Source organism: Pediculus humanus, genomic scaffold (genome assembly GCF_000006295.1).
Source record: "Pediculus humanus corporis 1103172107610 genomic scaffold, whole genome shotgun sequence".
Classification (NCBI taxonomy): Eukaryota; Metazoa; Arthropoda; class Insecta; order Psocodea; family Pediculidae; genus Pediculus; species Pediculus humanus.
In genome coordinates this window covers 334,165-360,459 of record NW_002987224.1, presented here as the reverse complement: position 1 = coordinate 360,459, position 26,295 = coordinate 334,165, and the positions used below count along the sequence as shown (strand labels likewise).

Genomic DNA, 26,295 nt, shown 5'->3' with positions numbered 1-26,295 from the left:
TTAAAAAAAAAAAAAAATTATTCCTTTCTTTCATTTTTGTTATTTTTACTTTATTTTATTTTTAATCTGATACCATTTTCTTATTCGCCACATTTTCTCTTCTTCAAAAATAATGGTAGTCCACCATAGTATATAATAAATTATTATTATTATTTATATTTGTACATCCGGTCAAAAAAATTTTTCCTGGAATTATACATCCGTTAAAAAAATTGACGGGAGTCAATCACGTTAAATTTTAATTGGATTAATTTAAATTTTGACACGTGCTTTCGACACCCACAACCTTTTGTTATGTAGTCTTATAATAGTATAAAGCAGAAGAAGTTTTTTTTTTTTTCAGACTCCAGATTTTAGACTCCAGAAAAAAAAAGAAGGTGTGGCGGGTGTTAGTGTCCTTGAATTGTACTAATTTCTGATCAGGCTTGGCCCTGAAAACACTTTGGCCAGCCTTTGAAAATTTGTTTTATTTTATTTTTTTTTTTTGTTTAAAAAAAAAAAAAAAATTTACAAGAAAATGGCGACCGCGATTAATTTGAGATAATTTTCCGATTTTCGTACTTAAACCCTTTTTACACTCATTTATCACGAGTTTTCCGACGGGTACAAACGAAATTTAAATTATTAGAGATGATATGGCTGGCACACTCCAAACCGTTTGTGCATTTCCTGTAGGAATTTTCTTTGGGTTGTGATTTCCCGTCATTTTCCCGCCATTTTCCAATTTAAAAATTAATTTCTTCTGAATATGATTGGCTAAAATTTGTCGCATGTCATTCATTCTCTTTAAATTTGATTCTTGATGCAATAAAATGCATTACAGAAGGAATTGTGCGTGCGTGTGCGTGTGCATGCGTGCGCGGTTTTCTTATATTATTGTCCAAGTAATTTCTTTAACTTTCTCTACAATGCAGCTTTCCTTCTAAATTAATTTTATTATAATTTCAAATAGTAATTGATTTAATAACTCTCTCGTACACTTCAATATAATTCTTTTTTTTTTTTTTTGTTAAAATAATAATAATAATTTTTATAGACTATAACAAAAGTATTGTGTTTAAGTTTAAATGTAAAAAAAAAAAAAAAAAAATTATAATCTATGTTTTTATGTATACATAATTTTAAATTAAATTAATTATTATTACCTTTTAGTTGTAATGTAAAAAAAAAAAAAAAAGTTATTAACTCGTTAAAAAACCGACGATGATTTTTTTTTTTTCATCATAATCATTGGTTTTAATTAAGCAAAAAAAAAAAAAAAAAAAACTTTTGTAACTTCCGTTTCAATGAATTGTTTGTTATCAATTGTTTATTATTGATTTTGATTTTAATGGTTTTGATTTTCTTTTTCGTAGAGTGTATTATCAGAAATACTTCGTCTTACAACTCGTTCAATCGCTCACATTCATTCTATTCATTAAATAATAATTATATTTATAAATCGTGTTTCTCTCTCTCACTCTCTCGTATCGGAAGAATAGCCCCCCAAAAAAATATATATATTGTTATACGTTTTAAAATGTGTATTATCCGGATGATGTGAAAAGTTATTTGAACTCATTTTATACGTGCCTCACCCATACAACCGTCAAAGCCCCTGACCTCCTTAATATTAATGGTCTATTTGCGAAACACTGGATTTCCTTAATTTGGTCTTTTAGGATTCACCTTCGATTGTTTTTAACGACTTTTCTTTCTCTCTCTCTCTCTCTTCTTTTACCATGAGTTTTTCCATTTTCGGTTTGGTTTTTTCAATCACATTTACAATATTACCAAAGCACAATTTCTCCTTGAAGAGAGAGAGAGAGAGATGTATTTTTGTGTAAAAACTAATAATTTCCTTTAATTTTTTTCCCCGCCATTTATAATCACAGATACAAAAACGACAAGAAAGAAAGAAAAGAAAGAAAGAAAGAAACCGATGGTATAAAAACCGTTGCGAAATTGAAATAATTTACTTTTAAAAGAAAGAAAGAAAGAAAGAAAGAAAAGAAACATAACAAGAAATAAAAAAAAAAAAGACTAGGAAAAAAAAAGAAACCTGGCCGGTCGTCAATAACAATATATCAGTTTATTTACGGCATTAGAAAAACCGCGGGAGAACAAATGTACGAGACTTATATAGCTTATATTATTATTATCAATGCCGTTTGATTTGATCCATGCTTGTATCCAACATATCGATATCAAACGCTTATTGTAAAAAAAAAAAATAATAATAATAATGATAATGATAATAAATAAATAAATAAATAAGAAAAAAAAAAAAAAAAAAGAAAAATTAAGAGGACAAGTTTGAGAGATGTAGTAATGGACTGGCGCCGATTCAAAAGGAGTGGTTCACCTCCATCCAGCCGAAGAAGTAAAAACGGTTTCATTATATTTAAAAAAAAAAAAAAAAACTAAAAACAACTTAAAACATCGGGCAACATGGTTCACTGCGCAGTTTTTCCCCCCCCCCCTCCCCCGATAATTTATACTTTAAAATATTTGCAAATTTTTTTTTTTTTTTTTTGCCATAAATAAATAAATAAATAAATAATAATAATAAGAACAACAAAGAATTTAAGCGTAAGGGGAAAAATACATTATTAATATTATTGACACGGTGTTGTTTTCGTTTTCCCTCCTCCCTCTTCCCTTCCCCTTCTCCCCCTCCCTTTTCTCCTTCTTTCTTTTTTACAAGGGCTTATTGATGATGATGATGATGATAAACATAATCAAACATACGGTGGACATTTTGAAAACATAAAAAAAAACTTGTAATGAAAGAAACCAACGGTTTGCAACAAAAAAAAAAATTAAAAATTATTCCTTTGAGAAAAGTAATAAATAAAAATATTACTTAACCTTACTTTAAGAAGGTAGGAAAGAAAGAGAAGAAGAAGGTAGGAAGAAGAAGAAAAACTTGAGTAAAAGATACATTTAAACTAATTAACACCTGAATCTTTTTTTTTTTTTTTTTTTTTTTTGCTCCCAAAGAAAAAAAAGAGTTGAATCGTAAAACGAAGATAAAAAAATTCTTTTTCAATTATTATTATTATTATTATTATTATTATTATTATTATTACTATTATCATTTGGTCATTATTCGATAATATATATGTATAAATATAAATTTTGTAAAAAAAAAAAAAAAAATGGCGGCGAATATTTAATTAATTTTTTTATTTTCACGTCGCACAAATTTAAAAAGAAAAGAATTATTATTATTATTATTATTATTATTATTATTAAACTACAATACAATACGATAAAATATTGTTTTTGTTTTGTTTAAAGTCAAACATAATTTGTTCAGGTTTAAATCTTTGTCTAAAAAAAAAACAAACTATTTTAGAGCACAAGCTAAAGATCAAGGTTTTATAGAATGGCCAGGTCGACTGTTGTGTGTGTGTGTGTGTGTGCTGCTTCTATTAATCACAACTCTGAATCACTTTAGGTCAAAGGTCAATTGAACTCTTTTCTTTCATTCTCTCCCCCTCCCCCCCTTTTATCTCTTTGTCAGGTTCATCTTCAAATTCCACCGAATAGCAAAAACACACGGGGATAAATTTACTATAAAACAGGTTTTCCCACGTAATGATCAGGTTCTGTCTTTTATTTATTTATTTATCAAATAATTTTTTTTTTTTCATAACAATGAATAATGAATGTTAAGAGATTTTATTAACTTAAAACTGTCATATCCGTGTGACTTTTTCAATTTTAGTCCAAATTAATTTTTTTAATAACGAGAAAATTAATCAATCGATAATCGATCGTACGAAAAAGGGGAAGTGGGGAGGGGAGGTGAGGGGTGGGGAAAGTGTTAAAACATACCTTCCGGGTATTCGAATCTTATCCAAGAGTACCAAAAAGTAAAGAATAAGGAAAAAGAATCGCAAGAAAAGAAAATTCATTTAAAAATCAAAAAAAAAAAAAAAAAACCTGTGGGTTGGTGCTGAGGGCATCGGGGGTCATATAAATGAGGTGGGGCCCGGCACACGCTCTTGTTTTGCTTTTTTTTTTTTCCCTCTCCGTCTCCTCCGACTTCACAAATGCGTGGTGAGGATGAGCTCCTAATAAGGTTCGAACGCCTACCTTATCTGCTTTTCAGGTTTTTTTTTTGCGATGTTGTCACTTTTATATACTTTTTATTTGACACTTATTTCGACAATATATATACACGCATAAGTTTTAGTATTAATTTTCGAGTTTTTTATCAAATTGATTTTTTTTCCGTCCGTATTAAATTAATAATAATAATAATAATAATAATAATAATAATAATAATAATAATAATAATAATGTTTTTTTAACAATTAAATTAAATTCGAAAATATTAAATTTAAATTTAAATTTTTAACCAGGAGCACAAAAATCAACTAAAGTAGTTTTCATTTTTTTTTTTTACGTAGGAAAATGAAAGAAGAGAGAGAGAGAAAAAAACAATTCAATTAAAGTTATTATATTATCCGTATAATAATAATAATAATAACAATAAATAAAACATATAGTGAGAGAGAGAGAGAGAGAGAGAGAGAGAGTATTTTAAAATAAACCATTTGATTGTAAATTATTTAATATTCATAGGTTGGAAGGAGGCGAGGCCGATTAGCCTACGGGACAAGTTCTACATTTGTTTTTACCCATTCATACTTTTATATATACCTTTTAAATAATAATAATAATAATTTTTTTTCGAAAAAGAAGTAGTAGTATTGATAATAATAATAATAATAATATTTAGCCCTAAACCTCACTCAAGGTTATTACGATTTTCCCCCCCGTTTTTTTTTTTTTTATAAATAAAATTATAAATAAATGAATATATAAAAAAATAATAAAAAATTATTATTATCATATTGTAAATAAATATAAATATATGCGATTGTTGTTGTTGTTGTTGTTTGTTAGTAAAAGAAATAAAGAAATAAAGAATCAAATGGAAAATGTTTTTGTTTGTTGCGGTTGTTATTATTAAAATCTCTTAATAAAGTTTCCTACCAAAAAAAAAAAAAAAAAAAAATGCAATTAAATTTATTTTGTCAGAACATTCATAATAATCATTATTAAATTTTCTACCATCATCATTATCATCATCATTATTATCATCATTGCGGTTTGTTATTAATTTATTTCAGTTTATTATGTTACCGTTTTTTTAATACATAAATAATTTATTTTGTTATTAGTTGTATATACGAAAGGTATTTTAAAAATAAATAAGAATGAATAAAACTTATTATTATTATTATTATTATATTGTCTTGATTTAAGATTGTTCGAGTTTTAATGGATCTTGTAAAAAAAGTCAAAGAAGCGAGGTGGGAGGTAGGGGAAGGGAGGGGAAAGTGAAGTGAAGTGAAGACGTGACAGTCAAGTCGTTAAAAATCAAACAGACAAGTCTATTAAGATGTGTCCAAAGACTGATATTGACACGAGCCTAAAAAAAAAATTTAGTTCCATCTCATTGCACCTTCTCATCTCATCCATTCAAGTGTAATTAGAGGAATCTCCAATCTCTCTCTCTCTCTCTCTCTTTTGTACTTCCCTTATATGAGGTGTATATACCCGTCACCAAGTAATAAAACTTCAACTTCACGTTTTAAATTGGTTACCTCGTGTGTGTGTGTGTGTGTGTGATTGTTATCGTTTGTTTTATGACAGAGACACCACAAAGGTAACGGGTTAAAAGGTGTATCGATATTGGAAAACGTTTTTAATATTAAAAAAAAACGTATAAAATAACAAACAAATCAATCAATATTTTAAATGATAATAATAATAATAATAGTGAGGGGCAGGAAGGGGGGGGGAGAAAATGGCAAAAATAAATTTAAAAAAAAAAAAAAAAAATTCGATGTATGAAAACATTGATTTTATATATACATATCGAAATGTATTCGATTATAGATTAGAATTTTTTTTTTTTTTTTATTCACGTCAAACAAACAAACAAACAAACAAACAAACAAAATTTAACGGTAAATTAATAACGTATAAACTTATTTATACGTTACAAGAAAGGTTTTTTTTTTTTTTTATTAATTTAACACTTTTGGTAAAGTACCAATTAAATTTTATGTTTTCACGTTAACCAGTCGCACGGGGTTTTCTCCATCATTGTGTTGTATAACGATAATGATAATAATGATAATAATAATAATAATAATAATAATAATAATAAAATAAATAAAGAAATGATTATATATAAATAATTAATAATAAAATAATCGAATGGATAGTATTGCATCACATGAAATTTCCCTCCCCCCAACAATATTTTTTTTTTTTTTTACTTTTTTTAACGAAATAATAATGATGATAATTTATTACGTAATAAAAAAAAAATTGATGACGTAGATGAAAAGTGAAAAAAAATAAAAATAAAAATAAAATTGCATCAAATATTGATTGATTCAATTGATTAACAAGTATCGATTATTTGATAAAAATGTGCAATTGTGCGGGAATGAATCATTTGCCAATCGATCATTTAATAAATTGGCGATCAATTAAATAATAATAATAATTATCGGGGCTTGATTGATAATAATAATAATAATAATAATAATTTGTTGAAACATTCAATCTATATCGCAAAATGCAAAATAATAATAATACTAAATAAATAAAAAATTATTAGTCGTTTGTTATTAATTTGCGACCGCCATATAAAGTCAAACTTTTGTTTTATTATCATCATTATTATTATTAATAAATATAATAAATTTATATTAATAATAATAATAATAATTTTTTTTTTTTTTATCATGTTTATTCATCGTTTAATATTTTTATTATACCGCGTTACGGATATAAGTAAGTCGAAGGACCCTCGAACGTAAAAAAATAAATAAATTAATAAACGAACGAACGAATGAATGAATGAATGAATGAATGAATGAATGAATGAGTGATTTTTTATTTAAAGACTATGACGATAGGTAAGTTTTAAATAAAATAAAAAAAATTATTAAATGTACATAAAAGGAAAATTTTTTTGCACGAGAAAATAATTACGAAAGTTTTTTTTTTTCATTGGATTCATTACCGCGGGTTGTTGTTGTTGTTGTTGTTGTTGTCGTTGTCGTGGTTGTTGTTGTTGTCGTTGTCGTGGTTGTTGTTGTTTTATGTTGAGTAAGCACATCAAGTTTTAATATATATATATTTATACGACTCTATACAATTGTATACGATTTTAATTTTTTTTTTTTTTTTTTGTAAAAGAAAATAAAATTTAAGAAAAAAACAAGTTACTATTTTTGGTAATTTTTATCGGTTACAAAAAATTTTTTTTTTAAAAAAAATCGAATGAGGTTAATAATTATTATTATTATTATTTTATTTATTTATTTTTAAATTAAAGCAGTTTTTCTAAATAATAATAATTTTTATAATGAATAAATAAAAAATGAATGAATTTTTAATAAAACGCAAAGCATGTTTGTTGTTGTTAATTTCAATACGATCACAAAATCTAATAATAATAATAATAATACGCGAGGCTTTGTGTCTTTCTTTCATTTTGTTTTAAACAAACCCACGCGTTTCTTATTAATATTATTATTATTATCATCATCATCATTATCATTATCATTATTATTATTACTACCTTGAATATAATTTAACCATTTTTAATTCTTTCTTAATCAGATATTAAAAATCTAAATTATATTTTTTTTTTCCTTTTTTTTGTTTTTTCAAGTTAGGAAAATTTAATTTAAATAAATATATATATATATACAAGAGAGAGAGAGGAAGAGAGAGAGAGAGAGCAAAAAAGGAAAAACTTGAAAATTTTTATGAAAATGGAAATCAACAGGTAAAATTTTTTAAAATAAAATATGGCGGAATGAAAACGAATGAATATAAATCAATTGTAAAATTGTATTTGTGAAGAATTGGGTACTTATTAATTATCGTAATTATTATTATTATTATTATTATTATTATTATTTTACAATAAGAGTAAAATTTGGATTTGATTACAACAAATTTATGACGTCAAATTATATAAAAAAATTTATTTGTAAGAACATTGATAAATATTATTGAATGAATTTATTTACGCAAATACAAACGACACGTTTTTTTTCCCCCTTTTTTTTATTTATAAATTTAATTAAAATAAATATCGAGAGAGGGGGAGGGAGGGGGGGAGTTACGATATAATTGACATCGTGATTGTAATCCGAATAAATTTAAAAAAAAAAGAAAAAAAAAGAAAAGGGAAAAACCTGACGGCGGCGTGAGAATCGATATAATTTGCTGTTGTGCCATGTGAAAAATTATCATGACGTCACAAAATTTACTGAATGACGCGAAAGGTTACTTGGAAACGACCTAATCAGGGAAAAGAAAAATATATATAAAAAGAAAATTTTTTTTATTTTAAAACAACTATTTTTAATAAGATATATGGGAAAAAGCAGAAGAAAAAGAAAACTAATACGAAGTTAAAACCGGAAATACAATTTTATTTAAAAAAATGGCGGAAGGGAGGGAGAAAGGGATAAATTTAGGTAAAAATTTGTAACGAAATTAACGTGAAAAACAAAAAAAAAAAAAAAAAAACTCACGGATGGGAACATATTTAATTATGGGTGGTCAGTCAATTATGAATTGTGTGAGTCAAATGTCAAAGGTCACGAATGAGCTTGTGTCCAATAAAAATTCATTCAAGTTTACTCCGAGTTATAAACAGTTTTTTTTTTTTTTTTTTATAATTGAAAACACGGCGTATGAATGAAGCAAATTGACACGCACGCACGCACGTGCACACACACATTATAGATCTCTTCACACAATTTCATTCAAAATTTAATAATAATAATAATAATAATAATAATGATAATAGTCAACGTAACAAACATTGCCTTAGCAAAAAAAATTTTATTTTCAATATGGAGGAAAACGCGCGCGCGCAAAAAAAAACCATCGACCAATTACTAAAAAAAAATTTTCTTTTTTTTTTTTTTTTTTTGTTAATAACGAACCTGAAAAGGCGGCAAATTTTTTTTAAAAAAAAAAAAAAAAGGAACCTCCTACGTTCGACAAAAAAAAAAAAATATTATTAATGACTCGGTCAGGTACGAGATGGATTGTTGTAATCATTTACATACAAGAAAAATGTTTAACTATTTTTTTTTTTTAAAGTTTACAAAAAAAATTAATAATAATAATAATAATAATTTGATTATTTTCAATGAAATACGAGAGAGAGCAGCCTTTTGTAAAAGGATAAATACAAAATGGAGGGAGGGAGAAGGAAAAGGGACACAATATGTTGTACCTGTTGCTTTATCAAAAGGTCTTGCGCATATTAAAAAAACAATATTTTCTAACATTTTCCACAATTGATTTTCCTTTGACTTTTTTTTTTTTTGTAAGTGTCAAAGGTATCAAAGGTATCATTAAAAATTTTTTCCCCCTTTTTTTCAGGTAAATTAATTATTATTATTATTATTATCAATTAAATTTACGACGTTATTTTTTTTTGGAAGACGAATGTGTGTGTGTGTGTGAGAAAAAAAAAGATGAGAATCATTAAAATTTGCATGGAGTTAACTTGACCTTTCCCCTCTCTCCTGCTCTTCCCCCTCTTTCTTCCCCAATTCCCAATTCCAAATCCCTTAAAATTTACCCGGTAGAAAAAAAAGTAAAAAAAAAAAAAAGCGAAAAAGGTTTTTTTTTTTTTTTTGCTATCCCGTATGAATTCATCAAGTAATAATAGTGATAATAATGATAATGATAATAATAATAATAAAATGTAAAAAAGGTTAAAGGGGAAAAAAATAAAAAAAAAAATCAACCTTGAAAAAAAACCAGCAAGTTCAAGTTAGGACAAGTAAGGAAACATTGAGATTGAATTGGATCGATGAATGAGCCTCGCGAATGTCGCAATAAAGGTTCAAAAAGGTTATTTTTACCTTTTTTATTTTTCGTCTCCTCTTTTTTAATTCATTCCGTGCGCGGACGTATGGTAAAAATAATAATAATAATCGTATTATTATTATTTTTACCATAACAAAAAAAAAAATTTTAATTTCCCGATTTTTTATTAGTCAACAAAAAAAAATAAATAAATAATTTAATGTTTATAACCGTATTATTTAACTTAATAAAAACCAAAATCTTTATAATGATAATAATAATGATAATGATGATGATGATGATGATGATACAATGATGAATTCGAATAGAGAAAAAAATTTACGGGAAAAACAATAATAAAGGTTAAAAACATTTATTTTTTTTTTTTTGCACGGGGAGTAAATATAGAGTCTAAAAATACGTCATAAAACGTCTTTAAACATTGTCATGACAACAGAATATTTTTTTGACGTAAGCAACAGACGCAAGCATTTACGTCACGAAGGGGGGGAAAAAGAAAAAAAAAAAAATTGTGGGGGAATTTTTACCGTCACTCCCCATTTCCTTCTTCCTTTTTTCCTTTCCAAAAAAAAAAAAGGGAGAAAGTTTTAACATTCGAAAAATAAATATATATAAATATATAGGAAAATATTTTTGCCCCCCCCCCCCTAATTCCCCCCGCACTTTCGGGTCTTTAGCCTTTAACGTGACCGTCAATTCAACGGTTATTTGTTGTAAACATGAATTTAAAAGGATGATTTTTTTTGGAAATTTTTTTTCCCTATTGTTTTGTTTTGTTATTTACATCTCAAAATACCCTCCCCTTCTTCTTCCCCATCCCTCCCCCTACCTCCCCTTACGTACCTCGTCATTTATAAATAAAATTCAAAGAAATTTTCTTTTTGTAACGGTCGGTGGAAAAAAAAAAAGAAGCAGAATCCAATTAAATTGTCTCTCGTTTCCATTATTATTATTATTTTTTTTAAATTTTGTGGGCGTCATTTTGATTTTAAATAAATAAATAAAAATTATATCAAATGATTGTTAAATGATTTGTAAAAAAAAAAAATTGTTGTAAAACGAATAAGATTAAAATAATAATAATAATAATAATAATAATAATAATAATAAATAAAATATTTAATAAACAACAACAACAACAATATCACGTGTGCCTGGTTAAGATATAAAATAAAAAGGTAATAATAATGATGATGATGATGATAATTTACTTTGTCTTCCTGTATATATATAGAGAGAGAGAGAGAAAAATAATGAATGAAGTTGAAGCAACCTACAGATTTTTCTGGAATTTTTAAAAAGTCCAAGGCTTAAACGAGGCCAAAAATATTGCTTGCTTGTTTGTTTGCTTGCTTTTTGTCTCTCTCTCTCTCTCTCTCTCTCTTAACAAAAATAAAACGATTGGAGGAGAAGTGGGAGAAAAAAAGAGTGAGAGAGAGAAAAACCTGAATGGTTTTTAACTTGAGAGTTATGAATGAACAGGTAGGGCAAATTAATTTTTATCATAAGCTAACAATAAAAACCCGGAAAACAACTGTCAGAAAAATCTTTTGCATCGTACGAATTTTCTGCTTTTTTTTTTTTTTTTTTTATTCTTAATTGATACCTTATGAGTAATGATAAACAGATACGTTTAGAGTCAAATTAAAATTTTTTTAATTATATATTAAAACAAGCCCTGGTCACATTTATTTATTGGGCGAAAAAAAAAAAAAAAAAAAAAAAAATGAATGCTTGCGTAGGTATTCGACAATACCTAATACCTAATATCTTTCATGTGCGTTTTTTTTTTTTTTTAACCATCACCTGGTACTTTGAAAATACTCAAACCCCGTGATTGAAGAGGACAATCGAGAAAAACCTCTTATTATTATTATTATTATTGATAAAATAAAATAAAAAAAATTAATCATCGTTAACCGGAAAAAAAAAAAAAAAAAATTTCTCACTTATGGCAAATAAAATACGGCGAAAAAAATAGTTTTAATTTACGTCACTAGGTGTCACTGCTTTGCGGTAAACAATAATTTTTTCTAAATTCAAATTTAAATTTCAATTTATATTATTATTATTATTATTATTATTATTATACTTGGTTTTAATTAAAAATCCGATTAAATTAAATATAATCTCACGTGATAACTCATAATCAATCATATTATAAATCTCAAATTAATTCATTCATTCAATTGGATTTCCCTTTCTTTTTTTGTAAGTCTTAAGAACATTTTACTTAAATGGAAAACTTGGTAAATTGATTGATTATTTCAAAAATAAATTTTTCTTTTACAGAGAAAAAAGACAACCTGAGAAAATGCACAGAATACTTGTTCAGATACGAATTAAAAAAATACACGCACGCACGCACATACACACACATACACTCTCGGGGGCGCGGATAAAAAAAAATAAAAACAATTTAAAAAAAAAATTAAATATAATAACAATAATAAAAAAAGAAGAAAAAGAAAAGAAAAGAAAAGAAAAAATAAGTAAAAATAAATAAGTATTATATTTTAGTAAAAGTTTAAGAATCAGAATCGGGTTCTTCGTTTTCAACGAGAAAAGGCAAAGAAGGTTCCGATTCTGCTCTTTTTGTCAGACTCATATTTCCGGTTTGATTTATGCTTGTCGTTTCGTGGGATTCATCTAAATTTTTTTGTATGTCGGGCGTGCTCCTCGATAAATTTTCAATTTCGTTTTTTATTACCCCGTTTTCGTTATTTTCTTTGAGTAATTCTTCGTTTAAGCACACCCCAATTAAATCAACGGTACTATTGGCGAAAAGCGGTGCCGGACCCAAATTCGGATCCATTTCCTTTGAATTTTTTTTCCTCTTTGGAGAATCGGTAGAAAAAGTAAAGTCTGAGGTACTTACAGATCGTAGAGGTTTCCCCGGATGATTCGAACCGTCGATGGGATGAAAAACGGTCGTGAGAGCATCGCGAAAAACCATTCCCTCTTTTCTATGTCGTGCCGGAGGAGTATTAAAAGTCGGACTGCCAGCTCGACTTACGTTCTGCGATCCGGAAGCTTTCTCTGACCTGAAATTCACAAAACATTATTATTAGGAGACCAATAAGAAAAAAACAAATTTATTTTTAAAAAAAATGACTTACTTATGTTGAGATATTAAGTCGCATGCTTTACCCAAAATCACCAAACTGTTTAAAACTCTGAATGATGTCAGAGCTAAAAAGGCCATTATGAATAAAATGACACCTTGAATGCTATCGATCGTTACAGTTTGAACCAATACTCTAAACATGACTACTCCGAGGGGTAAAGGAATGAAACCCATTCTTCTGGCGACCCAATCAGAATGATCGGCAAAAGCCTGATAAATAAAAAAAAAAAAAAACATATTACATGACGCATCCATTAAACACAAATAATGTTACCACATCAATTAAAAAAAAAAAATAAACTCACAAATTTTTGTCTTGTTTTAGCAACGTCATAAGCCAAACTTATCGTATATTCTCTATATATGTCCGGTTGTAATTCATTAAATCTACTAATGAACGCATGTTTTATCCAATCAACAAAAATTTCCGACACCAAAACAAGGAGACAGTCCGGTAATAAAATCCAAAATTGTTCTGGAGAAAAACAGCAAAAAAAAAAAAATTAATCAATTTCAAATACAATATTTGGTAGAAGAGAAAAATTTATGAGCGAGGGTTTTCAATAGATTTTCTTGAATACCTTTCAAATTTTCAATACTTTTCTTCATATCAAGCTCAAACTATCAACTGTTTTTACCTTCTTTCCAAGAATACTCCTTGAGAGTTTGCAGTACGACAATGAACAACAAAACGAATAAGTGAAAACGCTCTCGGACATCCGAACAAGATGCTTGAAACAAATTGTTTTTGTCAAATTTTTTAAATACACTTCCTTTGAGTTCCACAAACTAAAATTTAGAAAAAAAAAAAAAAAAAGATTTTAAAAATAATCCTTAATAAAATAATTAATTTTCAAATAACTGAAATTAAATTACCTGATTAGACAACATGATTGTTAATAAAGCTTTATTATCCGAATTAATGGCTACATTTAATGTTGTCGCTTGAAACAATACCAATAATCCGTGCAAAACTAATATTGGTAAATTAAAGAAAATTAATTTTTTTTCAAATGACATTAATTCAATGATGATAACAAATTTAAAGTGACAGAGTCTTTAAATGTTGTTCTTTTTTTTAAAAAGGATACAGACATATAATATAGACAAAAGTAAATGTGGGATAAGTCCAAAATGTTCCCTTCCACCATTTGTCGGCTCAATAGCAGTCCAAAACAAGGCATCAATGGTATCTTGACCAAAAGCTGAAAATAATCTATCGCTGACTTCTAACATGTTAAAAAATATATACAATTTAATAACTGATTGACTCTTGATAAGATGGTACATCATTGAAGTATCTATATAAAGCATTAGAATGCTGCAAAGGATTAGTATGCAGGCTTTTAATAAATCACATATTTCTGCAGGTTTTAAAACACATTTAGGTTTTGTTTGCTTCCACCTGAAATTAAATAAAAAGTTATGAAACATTAAAAAATATTTTATGAAAGATAATTTCAAAAAAATAATGTATTCAGCTGTTTTAAAGGGTATTATAGCTCAATTGCAACTGGTAAAGAAATTTTTTTAACTAAAATGTTTTTCTTTTTTAAATTCAAACTTTGTTTAAGTTAGAATCGAAAATTGTATAGTTTAAACAAAAAAAATTAATTTTAATCAAATGATTTGAGAAAAAATAACAAATGATCAACGAAAAAATTAAGAAACTTCATATTCAATAAAATATCAAATGTACGATATTTAATAAAATTAATTTTTTTATAATTACCCAAAGCAGTTTAAAATTGGCCTTGATAAAATTCCAGAAAGCGACAACAGAATTCGCAATGGTAAAAATGTATATACAAATAAAAATGAGTCCGCACACTGCAAAACAAAATAAATTAAAATAATTTTCATGAAAAATAACAAATCGAATATTCAATTTAATTATCTCCATATTTAATAAAATATATAGTTAATTTTTACCTAATTATTTTGTCTAGGTAAAAAACAAAAAAAAAAAAAAAAAAACGTAAATTTAAATAGAAATAAAATTTTTAAAAGGAAAATAAAAATTATCATTGGTGAGATCAAATAAATAAAAATTAATCAAACCTGAAAAAATCCATAAGCCATAAACTTTTCAACTTCCCTGGGGATTTTCATAAAAGAATACACTTTTTCCCTCCGTTTTGTATACCTCTCTTCGTCATGTTCCAACAAAAAACCCCTCGTTACTTCGACTTTTAAAAATTGAAGTAACGAAGGTTTAGATACATCTGAAATAAATTAAAATAAACAATCAATAGAGAATTTTTGGATAAAAAATAAACGTATGAACTTTTTTTTTTTGTAACTTACCGTTTGTTTCAGTGTTATTTATATCTTCTAAACGATCGTAGTTATTTGAATTGGTTCTAAATCTAATTTTCTTCTTTGATAAATATTCATTACCTAAAGACATTATTTTTAATTATTAAAATCCATAAATTACTAAATTAACGTGAAAAAATGATTTTTTGTTTTTAGATTAACGTTGACTGTAGAAGAATACAGCTGATTTTCATCAACGTTATCATAAATTCGTGTAATTAAAAATTTCTAATACCACGACGGCCGTCATGGCCGAAGTTAAGAATAATAACAATAATAATTTATTTCAAATTATTATTATTGGAGGTGGGATAAGTGGGCTGGCAGCTGGGGATGCATTGGTTAAAAAGGGAATAACGAATTTTAAAATTTGGAAGCGAGGGATAAAATTGGAGGCAGAGTGGAAGCATATGAAATGGGTGAATACACTGTTTACTTTTAATACTTTAATTAATACTTTTAATACAATATTTATTATTGGATTTTCTGAATATTTTTCAAGTTATGTAATGTTTAAAATATAATTCCAAATATTTTACCTAGGATTGGACATTTAAATTTTTTCTTTTTCAAATAACTTTTACATTAAAATAAATTTACTTAAAATTGATTTCTTTTAAGTTTATGACGATTTAATTTTTTCTTAGGGAACTTAAAATTAGAAATGGGAGCAAATTATATTCATGGTATACTAGGGAATCCCATGTATGAATTAGCCTTAAATCATGGACTTATTGACATAACACATACACCAAAAGATCACCAAGTACTAGCTGTAATGGAAGATGGAAGTCAAATCCCTTTTCTTATGTTGCAAGAAGTGTATGAGGCTTACACTTGCTTTTTAAGAAGGTGTGAAGAATATTTTTTATCTCAATTTTTGCCACCAGAAGGAATATCTAATGTTGGAGATCATATTAAATTAGAAGTTGCTTTATATTTAGACAGAATTAATGATAATAAAGAAAAGCACATAAAACAGCTAATTTTTGATTCTCTTTTGAAAAGAGAAACTTGTATTACTGGTTGTAATGATATGAACGAAGTGAATTTAATAGAATTAGGTAGTTATATAGAACTCCAAGGAGGGAATATTGTCTTGCCTGGAGGGTACAGCAGTGTACTTCAAGCTGTTGCTTTAGATATACCTCCTGAAAATATAGTTTTAAATCATTGTGTTACCAAGATTAATTGGATTAGTGATAAATGCAAAAATGAATGTTGCCAGGGCACTGGTTATGATTCTGGTATTGATTTATTAGCCAATGGTGAAGTGAATAATGATTCAGATTCTGATGGTGCTCTGAATTCTAAAAAAAATTCTAGTTGCAAATCCAAAGAAGAAAAGCATAACATTGAGCAGATACCATTAAATAATTCTAATGATTCTAATGATGATAACGATTCTAAATTGCAAAACCTGGAAATTTTCGATATTGAAAAAGAACTTGATGTGGTTGAAGTAATTTGTGAAAATGGTGTAAAATTTTATGGAAGTCATGTTATATGTACAATCCCTTTGGGTGTCTTAAAAGAAAAATCGGACACTTTATTTTCTCCAAAACTGCCTCAAGATAAACTAGATTCAATCAAGAAATTATCATTTGGAACTGTTGATAAAATTTTTTTGGAATATTCTAGGCCATTTTTACATGACAATGTTACAGAAGTTATGTTACTTTGGGACAATGAAAATGTAGATGAAAATCTCGAAACTTGCTGGTTCAAAAAAATTCATGCTTTTTCAAAAGTGAGCGACACATTGTTACTTGGATGGATATCTGGAGAAGAAGCAAAGTTTATGGAAAAGTTACCAAATCAAGTTGTCGGAGAAAAATGTACAGAAATATTAAGAAAATTTCTCAACGATCCATATATCCCATTGCCCAAGACATGTACAACTTCTAAATGGCATAGTAATGAACACTTTAGAGGATCATATTCTTCCATTAGTGTAGAAGCATCACATTTAGATATTGAAGTTATTGCCAAGCCTTTATTTTCTCATTTACATAAGAAAAAAGTAAGATTTTAAAAAAATTTTTTATAGAATAGTGCTATACGGTATATCCATGAAATTATTTTGATTTAGTCATTTCATATTGTGTTTCTTTAAAACTGATAATTATGAATAATTACATTAACTAATGTGTAGGTGAAATGTCACAAAAAACTTGCTAAATACTAATATTTTTTAGTTAAATGCATTGAAGAAAAAAAAAACCGCCATAACTCATCTTTCATACTTTCTGGTTAATTTGATATTTTGCTTAAAATTTAAAAAAAAAAAAAAAAACAAAATTAACTTACCGAAATTTCGTGGCATTGTAAGAATATTAACTTTTAACATAAAACATTCCTTTTTTCTTCATTTTTCGCACTTATTTGTGATTTTTTTTCACAGCCGATTTTACTGTTTGCCGGAGAGCATACTCATCATAGTTTTTACTCAACCGTTCATGGCGCCTATTTAACCGGAAAGAGTGCAGTTGAAAATATTTTAAAAGCGGAAGTCGAAAATATCACAGAAGAAGATTCTTGTAGTACTAACAAAAACGATGATGAGAAAAACGATCTCTAATAGTTTCTTTTTTTTTTTTCTTTTTTTCTTTCTAGAATATTCAAAACGAATTTTATTTGTTTGAGTACACTGTTTTTATTTGAGCACATTGAAAAAGTGAAAAAAAATTAATTAGTCATAAGTTTTCTGCTTTAAAAAAAAAAAAAAAAAAAAAAAATATTTTTTTAGCCACACTGTACTTTTATACGTAAACGAAATGCTTTTTTTTAAATTTAAAAAAAATTTTATAAATATAAAAATAGGAGGATAAAGTTTTACACTAAAAAAATTGGTGTTTAAATGTAGTAAAATAGAATTTACAATCTGTTGCATAAAATTTAAATATAGAAAAAAGAGGCCAGAAAATAAACAAAAAAAAAAATTCGTTTGAGTTACAATTTCAATAATAATAATAATAATAGTGATAATGTAAAAAAAAAAAAAAAAAAAACGTTAAACCAAAGAAATGAAATTTTAAATGTTAAAAACATCAGACACACACAAGATTAAATAATTAATCTAATTTTTTTTTTTTTTTTAATATCAATTTTTAGTATTAATTAATTGATAAAGAATTATAAAATTATACATACTTATGATTTCGAATTATGTGTGATGTTTTTAACAATAATTTTTTATATATATTTTGTTATTATTTATTTATTTACTTAGCACAAAAGATTTGAAATTAAAAAAATTAATTATTTAAATTATTATTATTATGAATCGATTGATTTTGACTTTAAAAAAAAAACAGTATTTCTTCCCTTTTTTGTTTTTGTTTTTTTGATTTTAATATTTTAATTGTTGGGGGATAACCATGAATTTATTTAATTATACATACATATTTTTATTAGTAGTTATACATAAATAATTACCCTTATCACATAATTAAGTTAAATAACACTTATAATGAATCGAGTTGTGAGGCTTGTTTTTATTTATACATAAATATATATATATATTGTATTAAGTATGGAACAAAGTATTTTATTTTATTTTTTATGTAAAATGTATTCAATAAAAATTTTTTTTCTGTTTTTTTATTTGAATAAGTTTAATTATTATTTTCTTAATTTTTTAACCTTTTCAAAATTTTTTATTGTAAAATTGACATGTCATGAACAAAATCAACCGAAATGATTTTAAAAAAAAATTTTTTTAAATAAAAATAATTCCAATGGTATTATTTATCTCATTATTTAAATATTAACATTGATAAATAAAAAATTTGTATTAATTTTAACAGAAATAAACAAATCTACTTCCTAAATTGGCATAATTTTTTTTTTTTTTCTTTTTCGAAACACAAAAACATAAAATTTTATCCAAATATATATATATATATATGAAATTTATTTTTTTAAATAAAAGGCACCTTGACAAATGCTTCTTCCTCTTCTTCTTCTTTAAAATTTAAATAAAAACTCATAAAATTTAATTTTTAATTAACAACAATGATAAAATGTACATTTTTATTCTTTTTTTTTTTTTTTTTTTTTTAATAAACTTTAACAGAAAATACATAAAAAAAAATTTTCAATCGAACAATCAATCAATCGAAACAAAAAAATTAATTCAAGCATTATTAAATGAATTTAATTACATTTGCATTATTTTCTCAAATTACATAACAATTTATTATTATTATTATTATTAAATATAATTTATTTAATTAATTCCAAAAAAAAAAAAAACAAAAATTTATCAATCATTTTCTTTTTTCCAATAGCTTTTTAATTAATTAATTTTTTTTTGTTTTAACGAATAAATTTTTATCACATTATTATTGAACACATTTAAGTAAAACATGCAATTATAATAAAAATAATAATAATAATAATAATAATAATAGAATATTTTCATTTTATTTTTTTCCTTTCGATCAATTTAAACAAATAAAAAAATATATATATTTATAATATATAATATATACAAAACTAATTTTATTAATTTTTTTTATTTTTTTCGATTAAGTTTTTTTTTTTTTTTTGTAAGAAAAATATTATTATCATTATTATTAAAACATTTTACTCACATATTTTAATTATTTACATAATTACATACAATATATACAATTAATAATAATAAAATTTGTCATATTTCCCAGGAACTTCTGCACATCATACGAGACACCATTTTATAAAAAAAAAAAAAAATTACTTTTTTTTTATATATATAAATATTTTAAATTAAAAAAAATATATTTTCCTTTTTTCTTTGAAACTATCAATTACAACAGAAATAATAATAATAATAATAAATTTAAATTTAAAAATTTGTTCGGTTAAAATTTAACAAACATAACTTTTTTAATAACAAAACTTATTCAATGCGCTTATTAATTTTTATTATTAAAATAAAATTTAAAAATTTTTTTAATTATTTAACAAACAGTCTTTAAAAAATTTTAATTACATAAAATAAAACATTTTATTTATTTTAATTTTCAAATATATATATATTTATATTTAAATTATGTATCTTTTATTAATTTTACCTTGTTTACATTATTTCCTTTTTCTCTCATCCCTCCATATCATTATTAAATATAATTGAAAAAATTAATAAAAAAATTTAAATTTAAAAAAAAAAAAACGTTAAAAATTAATTATGTATATGGCTGCCGTTGAAATTTACAAAAATAAAAAAATATACATAAATATAATATTTTTAAATAAAATACATAAGTTAAAAAATAAATTTCTTTTTTTTTTTTTTTGATTTATCAAACATGGCATAAATTAATATTTGTTTTTTTTTTTTTAAATTTCAAAAAAAAAAAAAATATTGCGTAATTTTGTTTTCTTTTTCTTTTTTTAATTATAAATTATCATTTTAATAATAAACTGCTATCAATTAAGGTTTACATAAACTTTTTTCTTTTTACAAAAATAAAAAAATTATTATTATTATTATTATTCCTTTTCTTTTTCAAATATGTGCAATAAAAAAATATTTGGTCGAATTTTTTTTACTAATGGCGATACGTTTTATAAGAAAGCCAAATAACAAGTAAAAAAATAATAATAATATCGTTTTCTATACAATTTCAACAATAATAATTATTACTAAAAAAAATTACCACTTACCCCCGGGTAATTAATTATTTATCCTTAATTAAATTCGTCGAGACCGCCATCGGTAATCCCAGATCTGACTTTGTCCAACACTCGATTAACGTATTCCGTCGTGTAACCAGCGATTCTAACCTCTGAAATTTAAAAATAAAAATTGTTTACATTCGTGTCAAAAGACAAAATGATTTTTGTCTATGTGTTCTTGTTGGTTCCACTGCTGAAAATAAAATGTCGTGAGTGATAAAAACTTACTGGTAGCATTTTTAACAACTTTATCCGCATGCTTGTTAATTTCATCTCTTCCGTTGGATTCCGTGGTATTAACTTTGGCGACCAAAAGCTGTTTCATTTGCTGGATCCCCGTCAAAAGTTTTTTGTGTTCATGTTCCAAACCGTAAAGTTTTATTTTATTGGCTTCGTGTTGAGCTTTCTTTTTTAAACGGCAAGCCCTACCGGTAAATTATTATTATTATTATTATTATTATAGATATTAATATCATTTCACATATTAATAGTAGTATTAATATAATAATATTACGGTAATAAATTGAATTGAAATTTTTTTTTGCAGTTGAATGTACCTGGATGCAAGTTTATTTTTTTCCTTTCTCGTTTTTGGACGGACATTAAAAGGCAGCTCAGAAACGGGAGCCATATCGTTGATGACTTTTCCAAGTTTGTCCAGTTCCTTACCGATTAAATGAAGTTTTCTAGGGTTCGGAGTTAAATCGTTTCCATCTCCTTTCCTCGCTTTTCCACTATGTTTTATTCCTCGGACAGAACAACTTGGACTGAAAACCGGATCTGTGACTTCGTTCAGTACGTGGGGATCTTCCAGTTTTGTCTTTAAAACTAACCTTTGGCCTTTTGGACCCTTTGCTTGTACATTATATTGCCAGAAATATCTTTCTTTTTTAGAAAGCTGCTGTTTTGATAATTTTTCTTTTCCAACGCCTTCTCCATCGCTCGATTCTAATCAATGAAAAAAATTACAAATTTAATTTAAAATTATTTATGATTATTGACTCAATTTAATTATTAATAAAAATTTTTTTTTTTTTTACCGGCATCGCTAGATACGTTATCGTATTCGTAATGATCACTTTCATCTTCTGATTCTGAACCTTCATCTTGTGAAAAATCGCGAGATTCCGGGCTTAGCACACCCATAGATATAGAAGAAGTAGAACCGCCTTCGGCAAGAGACCCGGTAGACAATAAATGTTTTCTAGGTTCTCTCCTTTGCCAAATTTGCTCTAATCCTAGATGAGTCGGCGCAGAAGAAGAAAGTCGAGATATATTGTGCCTTGTTGAACGAGTGTTATAAATTTTAGGACTAGTCGGAGCACATACCGATGGGCTCGAAGGTCTCTTTGGCGATCTTCCCATGAGTGATTGTAGCCTATCGGGAGAGGAAAAGGATTCTTTGAGGAGAAGTTCGTGAAGCGTACTGTGTTTAATCTGCAAAGGACTTATGCTATTAGGAGGAGTGGATTCGGGTGGCGGTTGGAGTATGGAAGAACTAGAACTGTGTTGACTATGACTTGACGGAGACAACGCGGATGTTGCACCGTGGAGGTATAATTCGAGAGGACTAGAAGGAACGCTCGAAGATGAATTAAAACCGTCTTTTAAAAACCCCAAACCAGCCGGGGGAAAAGACGAGGGAGCAAATGGCGAATTAACTGATAAATGCGATTGTGACGTGATTTGCCCATCGGTAACGTTAACTGCGGGAGCATTTATATCCTGCTGTCCCATGGCAACAAAAGGTACGTTTGCGAAACAATTGGATTCTTCGGGAAGGAGAAGATCATCGAAACTGAGATCTCCCAGAAGAGTGTCATCGTTGGCATTCAATTCGGCCAAAGTCGGTCCCTGAATAAGATCAGCCTTATCAACTTGAAATATATCTTCCTCGTCCATTTTAATATAATTTTCATTTCTCGTCTCGGTTTTGTCCCACAAATTATTTTCATTTACAATCAAACCGGATGTTTTTTCACAATTCGAATCGTTTATTACGGACGAAGATAAAACATCCGAATTAATGTCAAAATTAAAATCTCGAAACTCGGATGAATCCGTCGTCATCCTTCTATGAGGAATGGGAACACTAGCTGAAGTACACATTTGGTCAATTCCAGGTTCCGGCTTTATAAGCAAACCAGAATCAATGTAAAATTCTCCCGAGTACAAGGGATCTCCCATAACTAAATTTACTTTCCTTTCCTTTCCTTTCCCTAAATTATTTCCTTTATTTTATTTAACGAAAAATTTTTCTTTTATGTAATTTTTTATTTTTGAAAATCATATTTTTAAGTCATAATCGAAAATGATATTTTCCTAATTAAATTCAAACAAAAAAAAAAAAAATATATATATAAATAATCAGGTCATTCTTGACTCTTTTTATTGTGATTTAATTCAGCCAAACATCTGAAAAAAACAAAAAAAAAAAAAAAAAAAAAGAAAAAAAACAATAGTCATAAATAATAAAAGTTTTTTATACTCATTTTAAAATTTCTCAAGTTTAAATAAATAATAATAAAATATTTTAAAAATAGTTAACTTATTAACTTTTTCTTTTTCTTTTCTTTTAAAAAAAAATTTTTTACAAATAAATAAATAAAAAAAAATGTGCAATTTAAATAAAATTCAATATGCGTTAAATTACAAGCGAAAAACTTTAATCTTTTGTGTATTTCATTTATTTATTTATTTATTTATTTTTTTCCCTGCTTTTTAATAAAATTATTATTTTTTATTTTTTTGGCTGTATCGTTATGTTAAATGTCTCAGAGGCAAGAAAACGTATAAAAAAAAATGAGTTAGGCGAGATACTGACCTTGAAATTTATTATTTAAAAATCAAATATGCGAATATAGTAAATATTAAAAACATAAACAAAAACAAAAAAGTTTAAGTTTGGAAAATTTTTTCATATTATTTTTAATTAAATAAAATTTTAAAATAAATTATTATTATTATTATTGTATGGAGGAGAAAATCCTTTAATATTCTTCTTACATTTTTCAATTAAAAAAAAAAAATTATTTAAAAAAACCTACGACATTGCATTGACATTGCGTTCATACATAAACTATATATAATAACATGCATATATATATATATGAATTTAATAATAATAATAATACTAATAATAATAATAGATCAGTAAAAATTAATTAAACGGTTAGTATTAGTTTATTAGGACCTTCGAACATATTAAAACTATCTGAGGTCGGCTACTATCGAGTAAAACAGGTAAAAAAAAAATTTTTTTTTTTTTTTCACAATTCAAATATCAAAACAATAAATAAATAAATTTTGTCTTATTTATTTTTAAATTAATTAAAAATAATTTAAATGAAAAGTAAAAAAAAAAAAAAAAAAAACAAACAAGAAACAACAACAGGTACCCTTTGACATTTGACAAATGTACATAATAATAATTTTTATTTAAATTTAAATAATATAATTGAAAATCTTTTCCCCCCCCCCTCCCCTTTTTAATTTTGTATTTTTTTTTTTTAATCATAAAAAAAAAAAATACAAAACCGGTATTTGATATGAGAATTTAATAATGTTGTACAATCAAAAACTTATAAAAATAATGTTTTAGAAAATAAAATAAAATAAAAAATTATTCAATGAATAAATTTTTTTTAAATAAACCACGAGTATTTAATCGATTTTATTTAAATATATATATATATAAATAAATATTATAAATTTTTTTTTTTCAAAACAATACAAGTTAAAGTTTAATCACAATGTAAACAAAAATATATTTAAAATAAAAAAAATATTAGAAAAATAATAATTAATTCGTTGTGAAAACGTGTTTTGTCAATCAAAACAATTTTTTTTTTTTTTTTCACGTCCGTAATAAGATGAAAATATTCGAAAATGACAAAAAAAAAAAAAAAAAAAATTTATTATATTGAAAAAATAAAAAAAATAAAAACAAATTCAAGGCCTGGCATTGTACTTGAAAATAAACAACAAAAAATTTTTAAATAATAATTTTTTTAAAATAAGTTAATAATTGTTTCACCCTCTTCAATTTTATTATATATTTATACAAATTGTCAATTAAAATTTGTTTAAACAAATAAATAAATTCAATAAAAATTATAATTTGTATATAGAAAAAAAAAAATAAATGATTTGTAAAGATATTGATTTTGCATGTCCTTGAAATGAAAAGAAAATTATATTGTTTTTTCATATATACATATATTCTCTCACACGGTCTCGCACACATCAGTCACATTTCCGTACAAATTTATTATATTATTAAAAGTCAATGTATAATTAAATTAAATTCAAATAATTAATTTAGTTATTATTATTATTATTTCAATGTAAAGGCAATGAAACAGCTGTCCCGCGCGTGAAGAAACAAAACATGACCTCAACAACGTGTTTATTTATTTCCCCACTTGTCAATTAAATTTTTTTGAAACAGGTTAAAATAATTGGCTATAAATAGATATGAAGTAGGCGAAATGTTTTCTGCTTGTTTTGATTTGAAAGCTTGCTTGTATTATAGACACATGATTTAAAATCATTCATAATATTTTTAACGAAAAAAAAAAAAAAAAAAAAAACAACCCATGTAAATTTTATATGAATAAATAAATATTTTTTTCCTTTATTAAAAATTGCAATCATAATTTAATTTGTAGTAGAAAAAAAAAAAAAAAAAATAACAGATATTGATGACCTCACCTCGATCGAAGCAGAAAGGCCTCCTTATCGAGTTCCCGCCATAAGAACAACTGACAACTCTTAAATTAAATAAAAATTTCAATTTCGATAAAAATTCTACTGATTTAAACATGTATTTATAACAACACTAATTTATAAACAATAATTTTTTGAAAAAAAAAAAAAAAAAAACCACAAGTATGATTTGTTGTGTTTTGTATATTTCACAAGATGAATACACACAAAAGTATGCAACATTGCCAAGTTTACTTATCTGGTCATTTGCCTAGGTCACGATTAAAAAGTGGCTTTAGTCGAATCGTATGATTTTATCATTAAAAACATAAATTTAAATTTATTTATAATAATTCTTGATGCATTTAAAATATTTTGCTTCGAGATTATTTTAAAAAATGAAAAAAACATTGACATTTAGTTATAAACATTTTTCTTATTATTTTTTTTGAAACCTTGTAGTTTTAGCAGTTTGAAACAAATCAATTACCGCGTACAAGTTTTATTTAGACGAATATTTTCACGACATTTTCAGTGTTGCGACAAACATGGCAGTTATTTTATATTACTTTAATTATTATTAAAAAATTTTACTG

General features: G+C 25.5%; 3 protein-coding genes across 3 annotated transcripts; 1 reads left to right on the top strand and 2 right to left on the bottom strand.

Annotated features, from left to right (window-relative positions):
• Nucleotides 1-12,409: 12,409 nt before the first annotated feature.
• Nucleotides 12,410-15,578, bottom strand: Phum_PHUM239120 (uncharacterized protein; the record flags this gene model as incomplete). The annotated part of the gene is made up of 10 exons (XM_002426119.1): nt 12,410-12,926; nt 13,002-13,219; nt 13,315-13,484; nt 13,648-13,798; nt 13,886-13,983; nt 14,101-14,414; nt 14,742-14,839; nt 15,071-15,234; nt 15,317-15,389; nt 15,564-15,578. 10 exons carry the CDS (start codon nt 15,576-15,578, stop codon nt 12,410-12,412), a joined length of 1,818 nt encoding a protein of 605 aa, XP_002426164.1.
• Phum_PHUM239110 (Spermine oxidase, putative) lies at nt 15,577-17,909 on the top strand (the record flags this gene model as incomplete). Its single annotated transcript, XM_002426120.1, has 4 exons — nt 15,577-15,829; nt 15,976-16,626; nt 16,669-17,351; nt 17,733-17,909. 4 exons carry the CDS (start codon nt 15,577-15,579, stop codon nt 17,907-17,909), a joined length of 1,764 nt encoding a protein of 587 aa, XP_002426165.1.
• Nucleotides 17,910-21,004: 3,095 nt separating this feature from the next.
• Nucleotides 21,005-23,179, bottom strand: Phum_PHUM239100 (uncharacterized protein; the record flags this gene model as incomplete). Its single annotated transcript, XM_002426118.1, has 4 exons — nt 21,005-21,102; nt 21,221-21,417; nt 21,550-21,940; nt 22,033-23,179. The coding sequence occupies 4 exons, from the start codon at nt 23,177-23,179 to the stop codon at nt 21,005-21,007; spliced, it is 1,833 nt and encodes a 610-aa protein (XP_002426163.1).
• Nucleotides 23,180-26,295: the final 3,116 nt, after the last annotated feature.